Source organism: Lepisosteus platostomus, chromosome 19 (assembly GCF_059453375.1).
Source record: "Lepisosteus platostomus isolate fLepPlt1 chromosome 19, fLepPlt1.hap1, whole genome shotgun sequence".
Taxonomy (NCBI): domain Eukaryota; kingdom Metazoa; phylum Chordata; class Actinopteri; order Semionotiformes; family Lepisosteidae; genus Lepisosteus; species Lepisosteus platostomus.
Genome location: NC_142629.1, coordinates 5,594,510 through 5,614,531, shown reverse-complemented (window position 1 = coordinate 5,614,531; position 20,022 = coordinate 5,594,510). Strand labels below are relative to the sequence as shown.

Sequence of the window (20,022 nt, the reverse complement as noted above, 5' to 3'; positions counted from 1 at the left end):
TGTGGACCCCTCAACAGGTCAAAACCTGTTGCCCACTGTGAAATCATCCTGCCGCTCACCACTGGCAGCCCACTGGAGCTCAGCAGGTGTAAGCCTGGTCAGTACCTGGATGGGAGACCTCCTGGGAAAAACTAAGGTTGCTGCTGGAAGAGGTGTTAGTGGGGCCAGCAGGGGGCGCTCACGCTGCAGTCTGTGTGGGTCCTAATGCCCAAGTACAGTAAAAAAGGCATCTTCCTTTGGATGAAACATAAAACTGAGATCCTGGCTCTCTGTGTTCATCACAAATCCCAAGGTGCTTCTCGAAAAGAGTAGGGGTTTTAACTTTGGTGTCCTGGCCCAATTTCCTCTTTGCCTTTACCAATCATGGCTTCCTAATAATCTCGATCTACCTCTGTTCTCCAGGGCTGGCGCAACCCATACTTGGGCCCTGGGTGCAAGTAAATAAAAAAAAAACCGTCCCCTGGCTTCCTTCTCCCTCCGCCAGTGCGCACAGAGCAAGAGAGCAAAATTAAAACGGGCTAACATCTTGAACTTGATACTAGTAACTAGTTATTTAAAAGTTTCCAACTGTGACTCGTCACAACAAACTTAGCGATGATATCACTGAAATCCACCCGCCTTGCGGTTCTGTTCCCTATAGACGGCAAAGCCAGAGCTGACAGTCTTTCCTGCGACATGGTGGACCTTAGATACGTTTTGATTAATTTCAGTTTGCTAAACGAGCGTTCAGCCTTGGCGACAGCACCTGGAATTGTTAAAAGCACTTGACATGCTCTCACTGCGTCTGGAAACGTGGATTTCATATCATTGTTGACCAAATACTGCAGTGTTTCAGGAAAGAGTGACTTCAGTGGGGAGCAAATGAGACAGAAACCTGAATTCATTTGCCAAATCTCCTAAATACAAGGCAAGTTCGTTGCAGCCTCAGTTGAATTATCTCCCGTATTTTTTATGTCAAACATGTTCCTCCGTCTCGCTGATGACACTGTCTGTTTATTTTACGGATGGTCTTTTCTCAAAAAAAAAAAAAGCTGCCATTTTAATGACGTTAGCAACGGGCCCCCTTTAGATCTGGGCCTGGGTGCACCCATTGCACCCCCCAAAAGCCCCGGCCCTGCTGTTCTCCTCCCCACTGAGAGCTGGTGTGTGGGGAGCGTTCTGGCGCACTATGGCTGCCGTCGCATCATCCAGGTGGGGCTACACACTGGGGGTGAGGGAGGGGAGTCCCCATTACCTGTACAGTGTCCAGAAAAGCTCTATATAAGTGCATGGAATATTTATCATAAAACCACTCTGGGCACAAGCTGGAAATCGATAAACGCCTGGAAACCCTGGAACCCACAGACCTGACGGTTAGCAATAAATCTACCAGATACAAGCTGCACAGCTTGACATACTGTTTTAGCATCACTTTTTCTTAGTGTCGGGATGAGTTCACAAAGGGCACCTTCTCCCACGGATGTGCTGTTGACATGGATTGCCGGGTTGAAATGACATGACGCTCCAGCGGGGGACGGGGGCGTTTTGGAAGAAATGACCTCACACAAAAACAGAACCAGCAGTAATAGGAGGAAAAGTGAAACCGCTTAGCAGCACAGTAAGATCTCCTGCTAATTTACAGCTAGACCAGACACAAATGACAGGGGTTCCCAACCAAAATCAACTTCAAGGCAGGTCTGTGTTTGAACCAGGTTCTTAATAATGTAACTGACTTCATTTTCAGCAAATTCGATAAGTGTGCTAGTTGCATCACAGTCCTGCAATGTAATAGACTGCAAGGTCCCCTTGTTAGGAACCTCTGTACATAGGTCATCAACTATGATCTGCAAAAGCACCAATATCAAGTCCAGGGTTGGATTGATGTACAGTGAGCAGGGAAAGCCAGGAGTGAAACTTCCTTTTCTATATTTGTGGAAGGAAAAAACATTCACCTCCATTTCCGTCTAAATGCCTGTGACCCCTGAGAGCTTTTCAATCAATACCAGAGGTTAGTTTTAAACCTCCCAACACCAAATCCAGCATGCTGCCACACCCTTCAAAATCCCCCTAAACAACAAGAGTCCTGCAAAGAATTTCCTAGGACATGCAATGGTTAAAATCCCTTTTCAAAACACAAGCTGGAGTGAACTGGCCAGGTGAAAGCAGACCGAGATCCTGTTCTGTTTCCAAATCCTAAGGCAAAATTCAGTCTTCACAAAGAGGACTGCAGGAATCCAGAGGCTCACAATGCCATTTGTACATAGGGTGTGAGCACCTGACCAACATTCACAGCATTCACAGAAAGGACACTTGCCAGACACCTTTGCTTTCACGAAAGAAGAGTGCAACGACTACAGGTGTTGCTCAGCTACAGCCACAGCAACGAGGAAATCCGAAAAAACCTGCCTGCCTCAACCTGTGCATATAACGCTGCAATATTAACCTAGGCCTGGAGAGAGGCATTCAATTTCATTTTTTAAAGCAAACGGGTGTTTGCTCGATTTGGGTGCCTGATCCAAAGAAAAATAAAGTCAAGCAAATAGCGCCAATAATTCTAAAACGAATGAACAACCAAAAATCAGAACTCTGGCTCAACATATAATCTGAGACTTAGTCATCTACAGGCTGTTCGTTCCTGCTGCTGGGAAGACGTCCAAGGACAAGCCCAAGGGCTTACAGTGGGCTCCTGAGCTGAAGGTTATTTGACGTCCACCTTTCAGATGCATGTGGGTCGTGGCAACGATTGACATACTCAATGCCTGTTCAGCGCATTGGTGCGATCCTGCCCAAGGTCCCGATCAGCAGCAGAAAGTGGGAAAAAGAGCTCTGACAGACAACGGGAGGGTAACCGAGACCAGTAAGCCAGTGCGCACCCCACCCCGCTGTACAGCATACTCACCGTCCCCCGAATCCCAACGCCCACGGTGCGGAGGCAGCGAGCTGGGAGAGGAAGGGGCCGGGCGTCGTTCTGGAGAGGGAGCGGTAGGGGACGGCAGCGGTACGACAGGGGCAGCCTGCTCTCTTACCTTCGCCTCTGACGGAGCCTCTCCCTTCCTCTGCGGCGGCGCCTCGCCGTACGGCGGCTCGTGGAAGGGGCAGGCGGCGGAGCCCTGCTGGCGGGAGGAGCCTGAGGGAGACATGAGCGTTTCGAAACGGAGGGCGGGCCACAGCCTCCTCTCCCCCCCCCCCAGAAGCCTCCCCTGTGGGCCGCAGAGACAAGCCCGGAGAGAGCCGGGCAGGGGCACCTCAGTGGTCGACTGAGGACGGAACAATGACGTCCCCTTCCCCCTCTATCCCCTTCTCTGCCATCCTCCCTCCCCTCCCCTCCTTGCTCCTTCCCTCAGCAGCACCATCTGGCTTCATAGGCAAGCGTCCAGCATGTTGCAGTTTAAAGCTCTCCGAGAGGAGCTGGGGATCGGACAGGGCTCTCCTAGCCCAGAGCTTGTGAAGGAGAGCGGTGTGATGGGTCTGTGACAGAGGGAAGTCCCTGCGGGGGTGAGGAGCAGCAGTGCTTAGCGGCGCCGTACCTGTGGACTGCTCCACGGACTTCGACTGCTCCAGCAGGTGTTCCTTTGCCTTCTGGGACTGAGACAGGACTGTGGCCAAGAGCTGGATCACAAGCACAACACCAGCACAGTGCACATGTTAGCAATACCATGCGTGTGTGTTCTTCTTCAAAACTTAGAAGCTTGCTCATTATTTCTGTAACACCCACCCGATTTTAAAGTGTTTATGGTCACGGCTCGCTGCTCTGAACCCTGTGACCGCACACAGGAGAGAAAGAGGAAGTGCAGATAGACTCCGCCCATCGTCTTTTCGTACAACATGGCTGCGTTTGTCCCACACTCCCACAACCCTTTGCCTCCTGCTCTTGGTTTCTAACGAACTCCACATACGGTAGTTCCCACTTGCGCCCTCTGGTAAAAGGGTTCAGCGCTGATCGGAGGAGAGGGGCGTCCGTCACCGACAGGACAGCAAGCCAGTGTGGGAGAACCCCGTCAGACCACAGAGATTACCGCCGCAGGACTCACCTTGACGCCTTCCGCCTGAGCGTGCAGCGCGTGAACGCTGCCGCCAGCGCTCTGCCCGCTCCCCGAGGACCGCGCGCTCGCCACGCTGCCCGAGCTGCCCACGCTGCTGCGGTCTCCGCCTGGCACACAAACACAACGGCAACGGCCCGTGACGTGACAGCACAGCCGCCACCCCCTCCCCCCAACCGCGCAGCACCGCGAGCCGCCGAGCTGTCTGCTGAGGGCGGCACGACAACACCAGGGACGTGTGACGGACGAAGACGAGAATGGAATGGCGAGGCGGCGCGCTCTCCCAGACGCGGCCCGCTCCGCTGGGGACTCACGCGGACCTCCCAGCACGGATCCTGAAAGCTGCCGAGGCCTCTGATCTAACGGATGTACTTGGAAGGAGCTTGGTCCGGGTCCAGGGAGGGATCAGACATGGAGATGGGTGTCCGCAGAGGCGGGGCTATGTCAGATAGCGGGAGGGGGTTTGGGTAAGGCGGGCGCGGGCGGGGGCGGGGGGAGGGGGGCTGGCCCGGCTGTTACCTGCGAAGGGCTTGCGCAGCACCCAGATCTCCTCGCTGGCGCCGCCCGCGGTGGGGGTGGGGGAGCCATGAGGGCTGGACTCGGAGCCGCGCGAACCTTCAACACAGAAACCAGCATTAACATGCAGGGTTGGGGTCTGGAGGAGCCGCGTGGAGTGGAAAGCTGGCGGAGCGGCCCCCCGGCCCCCCGGCCCCCCGGCCATGCTCCTCAACAAAGCAGGGGAAGGAGGGGAGGTGGGTTGGGCAGAGGGCAGTGGTTCTGGGAGTACTGGAATCGTCATCCACTTAGGGCGACCTGGCCAGCTGTCAGGAACTGTCTGTTACACAGATGAGCTCAGACAAGTAACATCTTTATATAATGTATATATACATACCTATATATATATAGGCATGCATACATACATGTATATATAAGTTAACATATACACATGTATATATATATAGTGCGTATATACACAGATATACATATATATGGGCTGCAGTGCACTCCAAAGAACTATTTCCATCATAAACTGGTCCATCATAAACCACAGGAGTACAGATTGAGTGGTTTATTAAATGGGTTGGAACCCTGAGAATACGAACCCAAAACAGAAATGCTACCGTCGATTAGGATGCGCTAAAATACGCCCAAGAGCTAAACGCCAGGCCTGGCCTTAACTGCAAGATTATTGTGCCGCGCTAGGCTTTGCATCTTGGCAAGGCGACACACAAGCTCCTGGGGGAATGGGCTTTTTTGAAATTGTTCATGTTTTCTGCAAAAAGTAAGTTTGATTTCAGCTGCAGGTTGGACTGAGGAATGTGTTCAGGCCTCTCGGCTCGCTCGCTGGAATCCTGGCTGCAGGTGATGGAGAAGGAGGTCGAGAATTCCAGACTGAGGAGCCGCCTGTCGAAACGCAGACCTACCTTCGTAGCAATGTGTTCAGTGTGAGCTTTCCCCATGGGCTTCAGCTGAACTGCACTGCAGCGGGTACACCGCTGGGCTCAGGAAAGCGAGCGCAACAAGCATGCATTTACCCTTAAGCAGGCAGTGTGGCGAGACTGGGGCAAAGGAGTCAAAATCGCAGGAGGGGAAGAGGTTTAAAACTGCCCAGAATACTGCTGTGACCCCCTTCGAACCAGACAGGATGGAGAGGCATTTCAGATATCGGGGGACACGGAAACTGGGGTTCCTCTAGCTGGAAAATAAGAAGGGATTCGGGAAGATTTGAAAAGGGGGCATAGTCAGCCCCAACCCAACTTTAATTGGGGCTCAGCACAGAGCCCCTGATGACGCTGGAAATAGGCAGGAGGTGAAGCCAGTGAGCGATCAGCCCAGTCAAAACAGGATCTGTGCTGGATTTTTGGAATTCGCTTTTAAATTGCTCAATTGAACTCGCCAAAATCCCCACTCTTAGCAGGGCTTCACTGCTCGCTCCTTAAAAATCAAACCTGCGGGAGTCTTCCAATGTTCCCTCTCGTTTTTAATCGTGCGCGCAAAACTTTCAAGTTGTGCAAATTTTTTCCCAGTGACAAAAACTTGTGCGCCCTAAATTGAGAGTATGTCAAAGTGTAAACCTGAAATGATTTTTTGTGACTATAGTCATCCTCATAGAAGCATAGAGATCCAAAAGACGGGGACAGCGATTCATCGGGCCCAGTCATAGAGACTGAGTGCCAAGCATGAGCAGTGAGGTTCAAGAGCATAGATATCGATGATCGAGCAGCAGTAAGAATCGAGCACACAGCCAAGCTGGGCCTCTCACAGGCAGTCTCATGTGGTCAATTTTAGCATTTTTCAATTGATGACCGTGTTTGTTTTATTATTAGCATATTTTGGGGGGAATTTAATTTTTTTGTGCGTGGGACAAATTTCCTATGTGTGATTTCATAACCTCTGTGCGCATCCACACGCGCGCACAGCTTAGAGGGAATATTGGAGTCTTCCTGCCTGTGAGACTCAGATCGCCTCCCCTTGTAAACTCTGGCCCAGGAGGGGGAAAGACATGGAAAACCTTTGTTGTGGATTACTGGGGATCTGGGAGATTTTGGGGAACCGCAGGGATTCTGTTCTGCTATTCTGAATCCGAGAGCTGCTGATTGAACATGTTTTGCCGGATGTTTGCTTCCTGTTGTTGCGTTCTTCGTCCGGCATGAGAAATTTCCAAAGCACTAGCCAAAACTCCCAGCGTAAAACTCCCATGTGCTGGCTCACGAGTGAAAAGCAGTGAAACCTAAGGAAACTGACCGGGTATCAGTGTGCACCTGGATGTCCGGGCCCTGTGTACGCCTGTTGGGGGTATGACTGAAACGTTGTACGCATCTAGTGTACAGAATGGCCTTCACTAGTATTTAACATCCAGCACATCAGAATGCCAGAATTCAACTTGTCTGCCATGTGATAGCATCAGGAGCTCCTCAGTTTTCACGACAACAAAAAATACCAAAAAGAGAACTGCACTGGGAACTGGGAACTGCAAGAACTGCACTATTTCAGGAAGGTGAACATGCACGTTATGGGGCCACACGCACACTGAAAGGAACCAAAGACGACGGGACTGGGTAAGGAGAGCTAAGCAGGAAGAGAGTGGAGGGACAGGAGGATAAATAGCGGGACACGCAGGGACTGACCCTTCACACAGACTGCTGACAGCTCAGCTGGCTGACGGTACTGTGAATGGAACCGGTGACGGAACCGTTACGTGTCTTACGAAGGGAAAACCCACCAGACCCCAAAAACCCGCGTCGCCACATTAACAGTGTGCATTAAGGACAGGGGCAGGACAGGTTTCGTTTTTTTAGAAAGGAAAAGGTCAGATGGACACTGAACGCCATGGAGCAAAGCAACTGAACAAGGAAACAAACCAAAAATTTGAGATGGGGGGGGGGAAATAAGGACCATGGACCTTACCTAAAGATATATATAAAAACAAGAAGGAAGTGGGTGCAAGTCAGTATCGTCAAAAAGATATCTGAGGCCCAGGCTCACATTGAATTAGCTGAATTCGCACAGCTCTAGGGCTGTGGTCTGGCTCACTAGCATCTTTGAATTCCTCATGCATCCACCTGTCACTGAGCTTCACTGTGGAAATTGGGATATAGAGCCCACAGGGAATCAGATATATATTTGGTACAGCACTAAATACTGCTTGGCAAGACCTTTACAAAACATTTACCTCAGTATACATCCATATGGGGCATTTCAAAGGGAAAGAGTGTTTTGGTTTGAAATTTTGACACTTGAAGCCGATTCCCTCTAGTTTATCCATGTATACCGCAGTAAATGTTTGATTAACGAAGTAAAAAACATAAACATATAAAGATGTAAATAACCAAAAAAGTGAACAAATAATGATTCCTCTTCAGAAAACTTCAAGGAATGCTTTTTTAGATCGTTTGTCCTGTATGTCAGGGCTTGGTTGGTGCCACCTATATGGCAGAGAGATATTAAACAAATTAGCCCAGATCGATAGCAAAACTACTTGGGAGAACATCCCAGGCTTAGAGTAAAGCCTGAAACAAACAGAACTTTACAGAGGAGTAGAGGGGTTTACATGTCAGTAAAAAGAATAATTTTTGTTTTAGTCACGGAATAGAAAAAATGCCTTCACAAAGCATAAATAAGAACGTGCCACAATTAACCTTTTCATGTGCAGCACAATCTAAGCATAAATATCCCTTTGGTCAGAGGTCTCTATCCTGGTGCTAGAGAGCCACAGTCCCACAGATCTTATAGGATTCAAATGATCGTTTTATAGAGCACCGATTAAACTATAATCAGTTGAACAGGTGGTGTTAAATTACAGTAAGTAAATTAGAGATCGTTTGAGACAAAAATCAGGATATTCTTCAGCTCCTAGGGACCACTGTTCACTGAATCAGCTGCTTAAAGAAGTGGTTGTGGTCTTTAGGTAACAAGTGATTAAGGAAGACCTATAAGACTGACCAGGGCTGCAGAACCCCAATTTAGAGTGACCCGTTTAACTAACTGGACCATGATTGGAGACCCCTAATTCAGGGTGACCTATAAGACTAACTGGACTGGGGCTCCCCGAGACCAGAGGCCCCCCCGATTTAGAATGACCTATAAGACTGCCTGGAACGGGGCTCCCCAGAGCTCAGGTTGGACACCCCTGCTGTGGGCTACAGCACATGAAAGGTCCAGCAGAAATCCCTTAAAGTTTTGTGAAGAGAGGCAATAGTAACTGTAATAATCAGGGGAAAAAAAAAAAAAGCACAGTGCTGTGTCCTGTACCTTGTCCACAACGCAGCTCTTCTGAGGTGCTGTGGGACCTGTTATAGCCAAAGGAAGTGAAAAGAGGCTGATGGGAATGTGGTGGCGGAGGTGGAGGAGGCGGCAGGAAATGGAACTGATGATACGAGTCCCCGTTCACCACGGCGGCAGGGCCGCACGCCGGCGCACAGAGCTGTATCTTTTGATACTGTTGGGTACAAATGACTGTATTCCATGAACCTAGATACGACAACAACGACAACAACGACAAAATATAAGAGAAGGGGGAGAGGGGGGTGGGGGGGAGGAAACAGGGAAACAAATTTAAGGCAACACAAATCACTTCAACCCAAAAAAATAAATAAATAAATAAACACAAAGCAAATCGTTCGAAAAGCAGGAAGCAGGTTATTATTATTAAAGCTATTATTCAGCCCGATTTTTCTCACTTTCTCAGAAGCACCCCCGGTTATCGCTGTGTTACTGCTATGGGTGTGAATGAGCGCACATATATATATGTGTACATACATATATGCTTAGATACGTATGTAAAGGACATGTATCTAAATGAAATTTCAAAGCAGGGCTCCGACGCGAGTGAGAATGGTGTCGGTCTGAATTCTGAGAGGGTGTTGTTGTCATGTTAGTCGCTAACATGCCTTGACAGAGCGGGTGTGCGCATCCATGCAGGGAAACTGTGGAAACAGTCTCCAAGGGCTGCCGATTGCTCACTAAGTACAGAGGAAACCTGCTGCTGCTCCTCTCAATCTTTAATAATAATAATAATAATTGCTTACACTTATATAGTGCTTTTCTGGACACTCCAAAGCGCTTTACAAGTAATGGGAACTCCCCTCCACCACCACCAATGTGCAGCCCCACCTGGATGATGCGACGGCAGCCATAGTGCGCCAGAACGCTCCCCACACATCAGCTCTCAGTGGGGAGGAGAGCAGAGTAATGAAGCCAATTCATAGATGGGGATTATTAGGAGGCCTTGATCAGTAAGGGCCATTGGGAAATTTGGCCAGGATGCCGGGGTTACACCCCTACTCTTTTCGAGAAACACCCTGGGATTTTTAATGACCACAGAGAGTCAGGACCTCGGTTTTACGTCTCATCCGAAGGACGGCACCTGTTTACAGTACAGTGTCCCCATCACTATACTGGGGCATTAGGACCCACACAGACTGCAGGGTGAGCGCCCCCTGCTGGCCCCACTAACACCTCTTCCAGCAGCAACCTTAGTTTTTCCCAGGAGGTCTCCCATCCAGGTACTGACCAGGCTCACACCTGCTGAGCTTCAGTGGGCTACCAGTGGTGAGCTGCAGGGTGATATGGCTGCTGGATATAGTGACGATATAATGACGATAGCAATCGTTATCCCTGCTATGTCATCGCGGGATGCGGGAGCCCTCTCATTCCTCATCGACGGAGACTCGCTTGTAGCTAGACAGTTCCTTTTATTCCGCTTACAATCTGTGATTTCAGTAGTTTGGTCAGGCCCTGATCACTGTGATATAGAGTCGAAATGTATGAGAGGTTGGCGTAACTCTCCTAGCTGAATGGCGGTAAGGATGAGGCTGACCCAACCTCCCCTCACTATCATGAGGAATGAGCCGCTGCAAGGGTGTCGATGGGGTGGAGGGAGGGAAGTGAGAGAGATGTGCAAAGAGAAGAGTGCAAGGAGGTACACATACTCTATATAGGAGAGCAGAAGTAGGCAGACTACAATCTGATTTTCCTCCCGAAACTTTGATTAAAAACTCAATTTTTGTCACATAGTATCATCCACATTGCAGATAACCGCAATGTCCCCAATGGACATCTGGGATGACCAATAAGAAGTGTCCAACCATCCATTTACAACAAAAGTGTGTGTGCCTAGTTCTGTACATTCTACTCTGCCTGCATTGTTTGTGTTTTTTAAATTTTTATTAAACTATTTACTTATCTGCCAACACCACCACAAAATGCAGAAATGAAGTGACAGTTCTGATTGTGTATAAGAATAGAAAACTCTATTTGAAAAAGGTGCTGAAGTCCTGGATTTGGTTGAAAGCGTTGTGGCATGTCGACACAGATGGCTTTGATGTCTGTGTGGAGAATGAGGCACTCAATGGACAAGATAGAGACGGACAGGGAGAGATGACACTGAAACCAGGCTGTGATCTTGCCATTGAAGATCAGACTGAAGGAGCTGGCTGTGGTCAACAAACAAAAGTCTAATAATTCATTTCACTGGCCATGCATTTTCCTAGAAATCCGAAGACACCTTCTTTTGCGGGAAGTTCACTTCACTCTGCCTCTGAGAGAAAAACTGGTTCCTCAAACCTGCTGTTCTATTTATACTTACAAAATACCCGCGTGCTGTCATAGGGCAGGGATGTAAGAGGGGTGACCTCCCCTGTCTTGCTGGCAGGCCAAAGCTCAGATGTTAAGCATCTAGGCTGGCTACTACAGAACCGCACTCAGAATGTTTGCAATCCCTCTGGGTTGGGCTGAGATTCTGCCTTCAGTGGCCAAACTGCCTCTGTGGGCAGTTGCCCGCTGCCAGCTGGATTATTTAAAATACCATTTTCTGGGAGAACTGACTTTGTGATGCAATGCTATTCTCTGTTTGCACATCTTAGACTTATGATTTAAATGGGCAACTAAATGGAACACTGAGTTCCCCTGAAATATCTTACGTATAATCTTGGGAATATGTTACACAAGCATTCAGTTAACAATGACACTACAATATGGACTATTTATTATAGCCTGTCGCCATCATGGGGACTTGCATATATATAGTTCTATGGGGACCAGCATGTTCCACAGAAGTCAAAGTACCCTGAATCAGTTTCTCAAAATTCTGCACACTCAAGACATTGTAGAGTTTGAAAAACAAAAAGGCATGCTTTAATCTTGCCAAAGCCAAGAGGTTCGCAAAAACCAGCCGCTGTAAAATGTCACACTCTTCTGAAAGATTCCAGGAAACAGCTGGAGGTGTACTGTAACTACAGCCACAGAGGGAACCAAGTGCAGTGTAATCTAAATTCAATCCGTCTGTACCACCTCCCCTTGCAGAATGTAGAAATGGGCAACTGGAAAAATACAGCAAGCGTTTTTAGGGAGAATAAAGACCACAAACGTACACTGAACCATTCAGCGGCATCGTGGAGTACAGGCAGGAACTGCTGAGCATGGAAATTGAATTTTGAGCACAAGCCCATTCTGAGGTGGTCATGACTCAGTCGACCAATAGACTGCAGTCTGGGGCTCCTGGTGAAAGCCGGGTTTCTCTGTTTCCTATTGTAGGATGTTGGCTTTCACAATTGATGGCATTGGGGCCACTGGGGACTGTGAGGAGTGGCACTACGAAGAGTGACGTAGCAGACAGAAAAGAGGGACTTTGCATCCCTTGAACGGGTCTAAACTTTTTCGTTATTATTGCAAAATCATCAACCTTAAAGGGTATAATTACTTTCTGAGTATGAAGATTACCATGGACTACACTAGTACCTCCTGGGCAGCCCTAGCTGAGATGGAGATCATATAGCTAGTAAAACTGAAGCTCCCCATGTGGTCCTTTAGATGAATCGTTTAACCAGCTGAGAAGCAATGTCCACCCAGCACCCAACACATTAGCCAATAGAAAGAGGAGCCAACAACAGTCCAAAAGTGCAACTGAACCATCCCAGCATCAAAAGCAAACACTCCAAGCTGGTCTGGGATGTATTCCCGGTTGCAGTGAAGCATTCCTCTCTTTCGGAAACACCATTAGGGGATGGACCGGCGTTGGGCCCCAGGGATGAGAGCTGAGCTGTGCAGCCTCAGGTGCTGGCTGCAGCAGCCAGAGCCCGATCTGGACGAGTCCGACACAGAGAGGCGACCCTACGCGCAGAGCTGTGGCGGAGGACACGCCCCCGCATGCCGAGAGCACGGCCATTTGCCCACACAAAGATCCACCAGCTCAAAAACCTCAGCACCCATCAGAGTGGTGCTTCACTGAGGCCCTCTCTTAGTCCACCTGCTGTGTCCTTTGGAAGCACTTCCCTCTCTTTAACCCTGAGCCCTCCCCCCACGTTTCTGCCTTCTGGACCTCAGCATGCACCTGGGCGATCCCCTGCCTGCAGCCTGTGTCATCGAAGCACTCCACAGGCTTCTGCTAGAAGTGGAGGCAGCCATGCACTCTGGGCCTCTGGTGGTAGCAGGACCATTGGTGGAAAAAGGAGGTCTTTCAGAAGCATTAGCTTTTCTTCTAAGAGATCCAACCTACATGTCCTCCTCTACACAAAGGCCATTAACCAATTCCTTTCTTGCCTGGGTTCCAGGAAACCCTAGATGCTGCTGCTGACCTTTTTATAAAGGGTCTCCATCCATTCTGTAAACTCTGTAGGGATACTTGCACAGAAATCCCTATTCCTGATCCAGCATGCCACTTTATGCCTGGTTTGGCAACACTAGGCTTCAGACCCCTGTTGTAGACCTGTTTACGCCAGGGTTTATCAGAAGCTCACTGATCATTCAGTTCATTCATTTCAATGATACAGTTCAGCTCAATCATACAAAAAGCTCTTATGTATTGTTGTGATAAAGCACTCCTGCAAGAAGGTTCTAATCCCTTCCCCCACTCGCCCGCCCACCCACTCTCTCAACTTTGTTCCTTTTGTGTTCCATGAAAGCGCACCTGCCCTCTTGCTGATGACCTCCACGATGCTGGAAGGGAAGTAGCCCACTCTGTCATTTCCTGTTCTGTTGTCATGGATACAGCCCTTCCATCGGCCATCAGGGTGTTGCTCCAGCACCTGTCAAGTGGGAAGGCGAAGTGAGACATTGAGGCAATTTGATAATTAAGTTGAAAAAAGATGTCTATACTTCCAAAGCAATAACTCTCTATCAGCACATATAGGCATTTAGAATAAAGGAACAAAGGGGTCTAAATAGTCATTTCTGTGAGCCTTTAAGACGAGGAACTCAGTTGTAACTGTTCTACCAAGTCACTCAAAAGAAATAAAGACCTAGTTTATTTTCTGGTAGCTGCGGGTAATATCTTTGTTCACGTGCACAAACTTCCAAAGAAGTTACTGTGGTCACAAAATAACCACCAGCTTATTTATTTCAGAGAGACAAGTCTGTTTTTGAACATGACCTACTGTACTGTATTGTTTAACAGGAGGACTGAAGGAAAAAAAGGTCTACACTGCCCTCTACAGACTTCACAGTGAAACAATGTGTAGCATTTTGCTCATTCTCTCTGTGAGTGCTGCACAGGCGCTGATGTTACTGGCTCTTCGGACATTTGCTGGTGTTTTCTAACTAGTTTGCTCAAAATACTGATGCACATGCATATGCACAGCAGAGTCTGTACCTGTATAAAAATCCTAACAATTCCAGGCTGCCACCCTTTCAGTGCAGCTATTGTTCACGTCCCATATTAGAGGATTAACTATGCTTATGCAATTTAGTCGCTCTGCCTCAGTTTCCTATGTTTGTGTAGCTCTTATTGATACAGCCCTTTTACCATGAGCTCACCGCGCATTCCTACCCCTTAGTTCTGCTGTGTCCACAGAACGTCACGGCAACCTGTTTAAAGGCGGAGCTCACCGTGATGACATCACCAGCTTTGATGTTGAGGCTGGTCAGGTCGTAGTTGTTGCAGTAATCCTTCAGGGCCCTGACCTGCAGGGCTGCAGAGGCATCTGTACAAAGAGATACAAAGGGAGGGTAGACAGTACCGTGCGGGGTTTGCTTAAGTGGTACCAGTTGTTCAAAAGCAGGATACTGCATGAGGACTGAGTATCATTAAAACATAGTACTGCTGAAGCACACTGTAAAATTCATCATCTCACTTTCGTTCTCTTCGTGCTTCTAGTTCTTATTAGTTTAAGGTGTCAACAGCAGGACAGCATTTAGTATTGTGCCTATAAAAAAATAAATCTGCCCCGTCACTCTCTGATCCTCTGACTCTCTCTTTAACTGTCTTTCTCTTTCACTCTCCATTCCCCCCATTCAAGGTCAAGTGCTTTATCAGCTCTGTACATCTAACAAACATCTAACAAACATTGCCAAATATAAGTAACTTTACAGACCAGACACACAAAACAGGACCGATCTAAACAAATGAAGCTGATGCTGACTGCATTTGAGGACTTAGCTCTATCTTAGCTTATCATGACTCCCAGTGTGGCAAAACCTGGGAGTTTTTACCAGACTGACTCACGCTTGCTGTTCTACACTAGACTATGGGCAGTCTTTCAGTTTTGCACCCTCATTCACGTAAACTGTCTTTCTTTGTCTCACCTCTAAGCATCTGCTTGATTTCCCTGCTGGCCTGGGTGGCAGTGAACTGGTTGACGATGTCCAGTGCTGTCTGGCTGTAGGTGTTCCTCACCTGGGCATTGATTCCACTCTGCAGGGAGGGGTGAGAGTTGAGAAGGGTCAGGAAGGAGGTCACATTGAATATCCTTAACCTAGACTCTGCTATACTGATCGCAAAAGACCTGAAGGCAGAGAACACTACAAGTCAGATGTCCACAGCTTTGACTGTCAAAGATCAGAATCCAGTAGATACTACAGTTATTACAGTTCAGTTATTACAGTACTTTAAGTTATCTTTAGTTCCATGTTTGAGGAAAGAATGAAATAATTAGCTCAGTTAGGTCATTCAAAGCTGAGACAGAATGAAAATGAAGACTGCAGCTGAGGACCACCTGTCCTAAATAAATATGAGATGTGTCCAAGTTAATGCAGACAACAGATAACCTGCAGGATTCATTAATGCATGTTAAAAAGAAATATTGAGGAAATCAGTACTTAATTACGTTCGGTTTTAAAGCGCATCAGTCAGTGAGCTCCATAATTACTGTCAGTAAAATTAATGGAGGCACTCACAATACGGATCGAGGTCTATGCAGTGTGTGCGTCAATCAAGTGAAGAGGCATCATCTCATGTGGATCTGAAATCTAAGATGATTTATGCCCACTTCCCAATGCCCCTCCATTGTCTCCTCCCTAGTACTTGTTTTCCACCATTTTTGTCCTTCTTTTCCCTACTGTATGCTCCCAATGCCAAGTAGCCCCCCGTTTTGTCTTGTCCCCTGACCCCAGGCACACTCACATCCAGCAGCAAGCGGACCACCTCTGTCTTGCCGCAGAGCGCAGCCTCGTGCAGGGCTGTGCCAGCCTTGGTCTGCCTGTTGATGTCGATCCCAGCCTGGATGAGCAACCTGGGCAGGCAGGGAAACAGGAGCACAAGTTTGTGGACGAGACCAGGAAAGGAAAACAGGCCCAAAACCGAGGGACTGGGTTAAAATAGCACGCACTGGTGCGAAAGCATCCCCCCTTTCACGGTCGCTTGTGCTTATAAAATAGTTCCCTGCAATGTTTCTAGGAAGCTGAAGGTAAACACAATTTTTCCAAGGTTCTGTTTCAAGCTGCCCCAGGCGCAGTGTATTTTCTTTTCTGCATTTCTATTGGCTGTTGTGTGTGAGAAGAAGTGTGAGTTTATTACTATGTATCCGTGGGCTGACCTTGAGGCGACCCAAAATGGCAGCCTCCACAGTCAAGCACATGGTAGATAGCTCCTCCCCGTTTCATCATTGACGGTCCAATAAATCCTGACGTAATTACACATAGCCAATGCGAGTAAGGGGGAGGGGTTTTCGAGTCTATAAAAGCCCGAGGTAGAGCAGCCTCAGGGTTTGTAGGAGCAGTGGTCTGGAGGGAAAGGACAGCCGCAGGAGGTAAATAAGCTTGTGTAGCTTACAGAAGAACCACTTTGGGAGTTTGGAAGGGACTTGGGATTTTCCTTTTCCTTCAGCATCTGCCAGTTGTGATTGGTGCCTCTTCGTGATGTCTTATATTGCGCTGACCTCAATGTTTTGGATGAGAAGGATGTTTTTTTTCCTCCATTTTAAGGACATATCGGTACTGTGAGTAATCAAATGGTGAGAGTGAACTTAAAGCAGACTGGTTAAATACAGTATGTATGTTGAAGGTGTAAAAAGTTCTGTTATTATATGCTTGGTTCTTTTTGACCTACATGGGAGTTGAATTGGATAAACAAATGCAATTATCAATATACTTTTGTAGCCACTACATGGACAGATTCATAATTTGGCCAAATGAAAATTTCTCAAATAAATATTTGCGTTTTTTTTTCTTTTACATACAAATAATGCAAGAGTGTGGTGATTAGATTCCAGCCATTACACGTACTCCTCCTCCTCACCTCAATCACTCAACTATTGAACTTTCTGTTGGGCAGAAAGTTCAGCAACACATGAATACACAAGCAAAGTTCCCATGTAAGGGTCTGTGTAGGCCACACTGTCTTTGCATGTGATGCGAAATGCAAAATGAAACACTAATTGTTGTGTGCAACAGACAAAATAATGAGGCCTTAAGTGTCAGGGTCTGGGCATGAGTGTCCAGCCCCTATGAAACACCACTTGGTTGCAGTAGCTGATGGCAACCTGACTGCCAGGCGCTAAATTGATCAAGTCTAAGGGCCTGGGGATCTCACATGCTGCAGGCTCATCCAAGAGTGAACCCATTCAAGCAGGACAAAGATGCCGTCATGCTGCTTGTGTAATCAGAGGTTTCCTGTAAGTTGAGAATGTGAGTTAATATCATGGATGCTCTATTAAGCCAGGCTTAAGCCCTGTTGAAGATTTGTGGGAAGGAGCGAGATGATTCACGTGTGACATCTAGGGCTCAGAGACCAGTGAACGGTGAATGCTTGTCCAGGTTCTATGAGAGGAACGGGACAGTATCCCACCAGACAGTATCTGTAACTTGGTGCAAAGGATGTGTCCCAGATGTAGAGCTTGTATTGCTGCAGACAGTGGCCTCACAATTTACTTGTCTATGACTTTCACAGTTGACTTCCTGTTGATCAACCCTTGATGATGACCAATGTTAATCAGTATAATGAATTTTGTACATTATGTCGGCTCAACAAAATGTCAATGCACCTGCTACAGTAACGACTTTGCCATTTTCTTGATAATAACTGTGTGTGTTGAGGTTATAAGCCATAACTTCTTATTGATGCTCGGAATTTTTGGAAAGGTTATTTTTTAAGCTGTCCTAACTGAGATCACCAACTAAACCTTAAGAAAGGCTGGTTAGGTTATCACTAGCCTGGACTGTTGCATTTTCTTGGGCAGAGTTATATAACATTCTAATACACAGAAATATATATATATATATGAATATTTACAATAAAAATAGTATGAAAATTAACATGTTTTTACTTTTAGCATTTCTAAAACTCTAAAACAAAACTTTATTTATTAAAGCGGTAACATATAATTTAAAACCCTAATGTGACCCCCAAAGTCCCCAAAGAACCCTGATGTGACACTGGGCTGCACTGAGTCCGGTGACTCTGGACTCATAACTGGAAGGTTCCAATTGTGGCTGGGACACTGCAGTTGTGCATTTGAGCACGTTACACCCCCTGGGGTAAATTTAAAATTCATTTTCAGGCTCAGCGGTTCTCTGGAAATCAGACCACACCACAACAGTGAGATGTTTGTAGCACCTATGGATAAAGTGTTAGTTTACTCAGCTATACTAAACTTCATCTCAGAGATTCCAGTAAATGTCCGGCACCCTCTGGTGTGAAGAGGGTGAAAGGTGGAGACTACATGCCAGTTCTTGTCTAACCATATTTCCCAGAATGCCGTGGAGAATGATCTGTCGTCGTAATGATAGACAGGTGAAATATCTCTACAGCTGGTAGAAGACAATTGGTTGGGGGACTGTTCAAAAACAAGGAAGCTGAGGCTTCTGGGGTCGGTTTATATCTGCTGTCTGAGGAGAGAGGAGATCCTCTGCTCGGCTCTGTGACTGCGCCAGAGTGAGAGAGGGAAGGAAGTGTCGAATGGAGTGAGGGATAGTGACACTAGGAACTTTGTAAGGTCTGTAAACAGTCTTGGGGAAAGGCTTTGCTTTGGAGCTGGTAAACAGATTACTTGTCCAGTGGTGCTTATAGAGAAGGCTTGTGTGAAAGTCTAGTGGGAAGCTCAAAGAGGCACACAAGCTTGCACTGTAAAGAAAGGAGCACTATTTTGTACCTTAAATAGGGCTATTTGGGTGCATGTGTTTTACCTAGAACTGCCATAAGGTTCTCTCCCTTTCTGTGTGTCTGTGTGTCTCATGGAGAGCAAGCTGGGGTATGCGAAAAGATAATTCCTAATGCAAGAAATTGTAAGGGTTAATAAAAGTGATGTTATTATTATTATTATTATTATTATTATTATTATTATTATTATTATTATTATTATTATAATAGATTTTATGACCCCCTGCCACAGGGTGTGTTACAGTAGAGTTCAGGCTCAAGGGGACAATGTGCTGCTGTTGCAAACAAGACAAGCCCGGTCTATTGAGGAGCAGGACATGAGCACCTGGGACACGTAAGACCTGGAGTGTTTGTTCAGACTTCGGTAACGTAGACGTATTAGATTTTCACCCGATGTACTGAGGCACTCCAGTCAATCAATTAATTTATTTGCTGGCGTTGTAACTTTGTGAGCTATGTTCCTCCCAGGGCGATGAATGTAATTACACAAGTAACGGCTTTCTAATTGCTTTCTGTTGGGCTGTGGTGTAAATGTTCAGGCGTCTTACATTTTGCGGTAGGTGTTGTGATCACACCACACCATCTCTTTGCCTCTCTCCATGTCCCTTTGCAGCAGATGGGGGGGGGGTGATTATGCCCTTCTTTGTTATTGTGAGCGCAGGTCGCTACTGATCATCACAGTGCACAGGATAATTACAGACTGCAGAAGCTTAGGAGATGGATTCCTGGGCAAATTAATGATGTGTAGCACTCCTGCTGCTGCAGCACTGTCCGTTAAGGTAGTGAGGACGGGACACAGTGTATCTGATTGCATGTGTGAAGGGTGGTTACAGAGAATGCTAATGACGAATCACTCCTAGCCATTTTGTCCTTTGCTCATGATATGAGTACAGTCCCAGGTTGCTGTGAGCAAGGCAGATCAGCGGTGTGATTTGGCCACCTGGCGAGGGTGCAATCCACTTTGAAAGAGGATGGTGCTATCTGGATGCCAGCTCCTTATTATCAACATATTATTCCAGACAGGAGGATGTCCTAGGAGCCACATCCCAGACTCCTTGGCTCAAACTGTAAACCAACGTCTCCCCTCTCTGTTCTGTGAAGGTTTTCTCTTTGTGCCAACGGCGAACTCTGCTCCCCATCCCATGCCATGCTACTGGTCTCCTGAAACTCAGGGGACGGTGGGGATACAGCATC

General features: G+C 47.4%; 1 protein-coding gene across 6 annotated transcripts in view; it reads right to left on the bottom strand.

Moving 5' to 3' along the window:
* The window catches only part of caskin1 (CASK interacting protein 1), a 127,083-nt gene that overhangs the window by 17,080 nt on the left and 89,981 nt on the right, over positions 1-20,022 (bottom strand). For 3 of the 6 annotated variants that reach the window (XM_088612909.1, XM_088612912.1, XM_088612910.1), the window contains exons 7-15: positions 15,856-15,964; positions 15,039-15,147; positions 14,343-14,437; positions 13,426-13,543; positions 8,772-8,990; positions 4,539-4,634; positions 4,011-4,129; positions 3,507-3,588; positions 3,006-3,106 (exon numbers count right to left, since the gene is read on the bottom strand). In XM_088612909.1, the coding sequence (XP_088469035.1) occupies positions 3,006-3,106; positions 3,507-3,588; positions 4,011-4,129; positions 4,539-4,634; positions 8,772-8,990; positions 13,426-13,543; positions 14,343-14,437; positions 15,039-15,147; positions 15,856-15,964 (1,048 nt within the window). The remainder of the gene's footprint in view (positions 1-3,005; positions 3,107-3,506; positions 3,589-4,010; positions 4,130-4,538; positions 4,635-8,771; positions 8,991-13,425; positions 13,544-14,342; positions 14,438-15,038; positions 15,148-15,855; positions 15,965-20,022) is intronic. The other 3 variants (XM_088612911.1, XM_088612913.1, XM_088612914.1) reach the window with 3 other exon arrangements.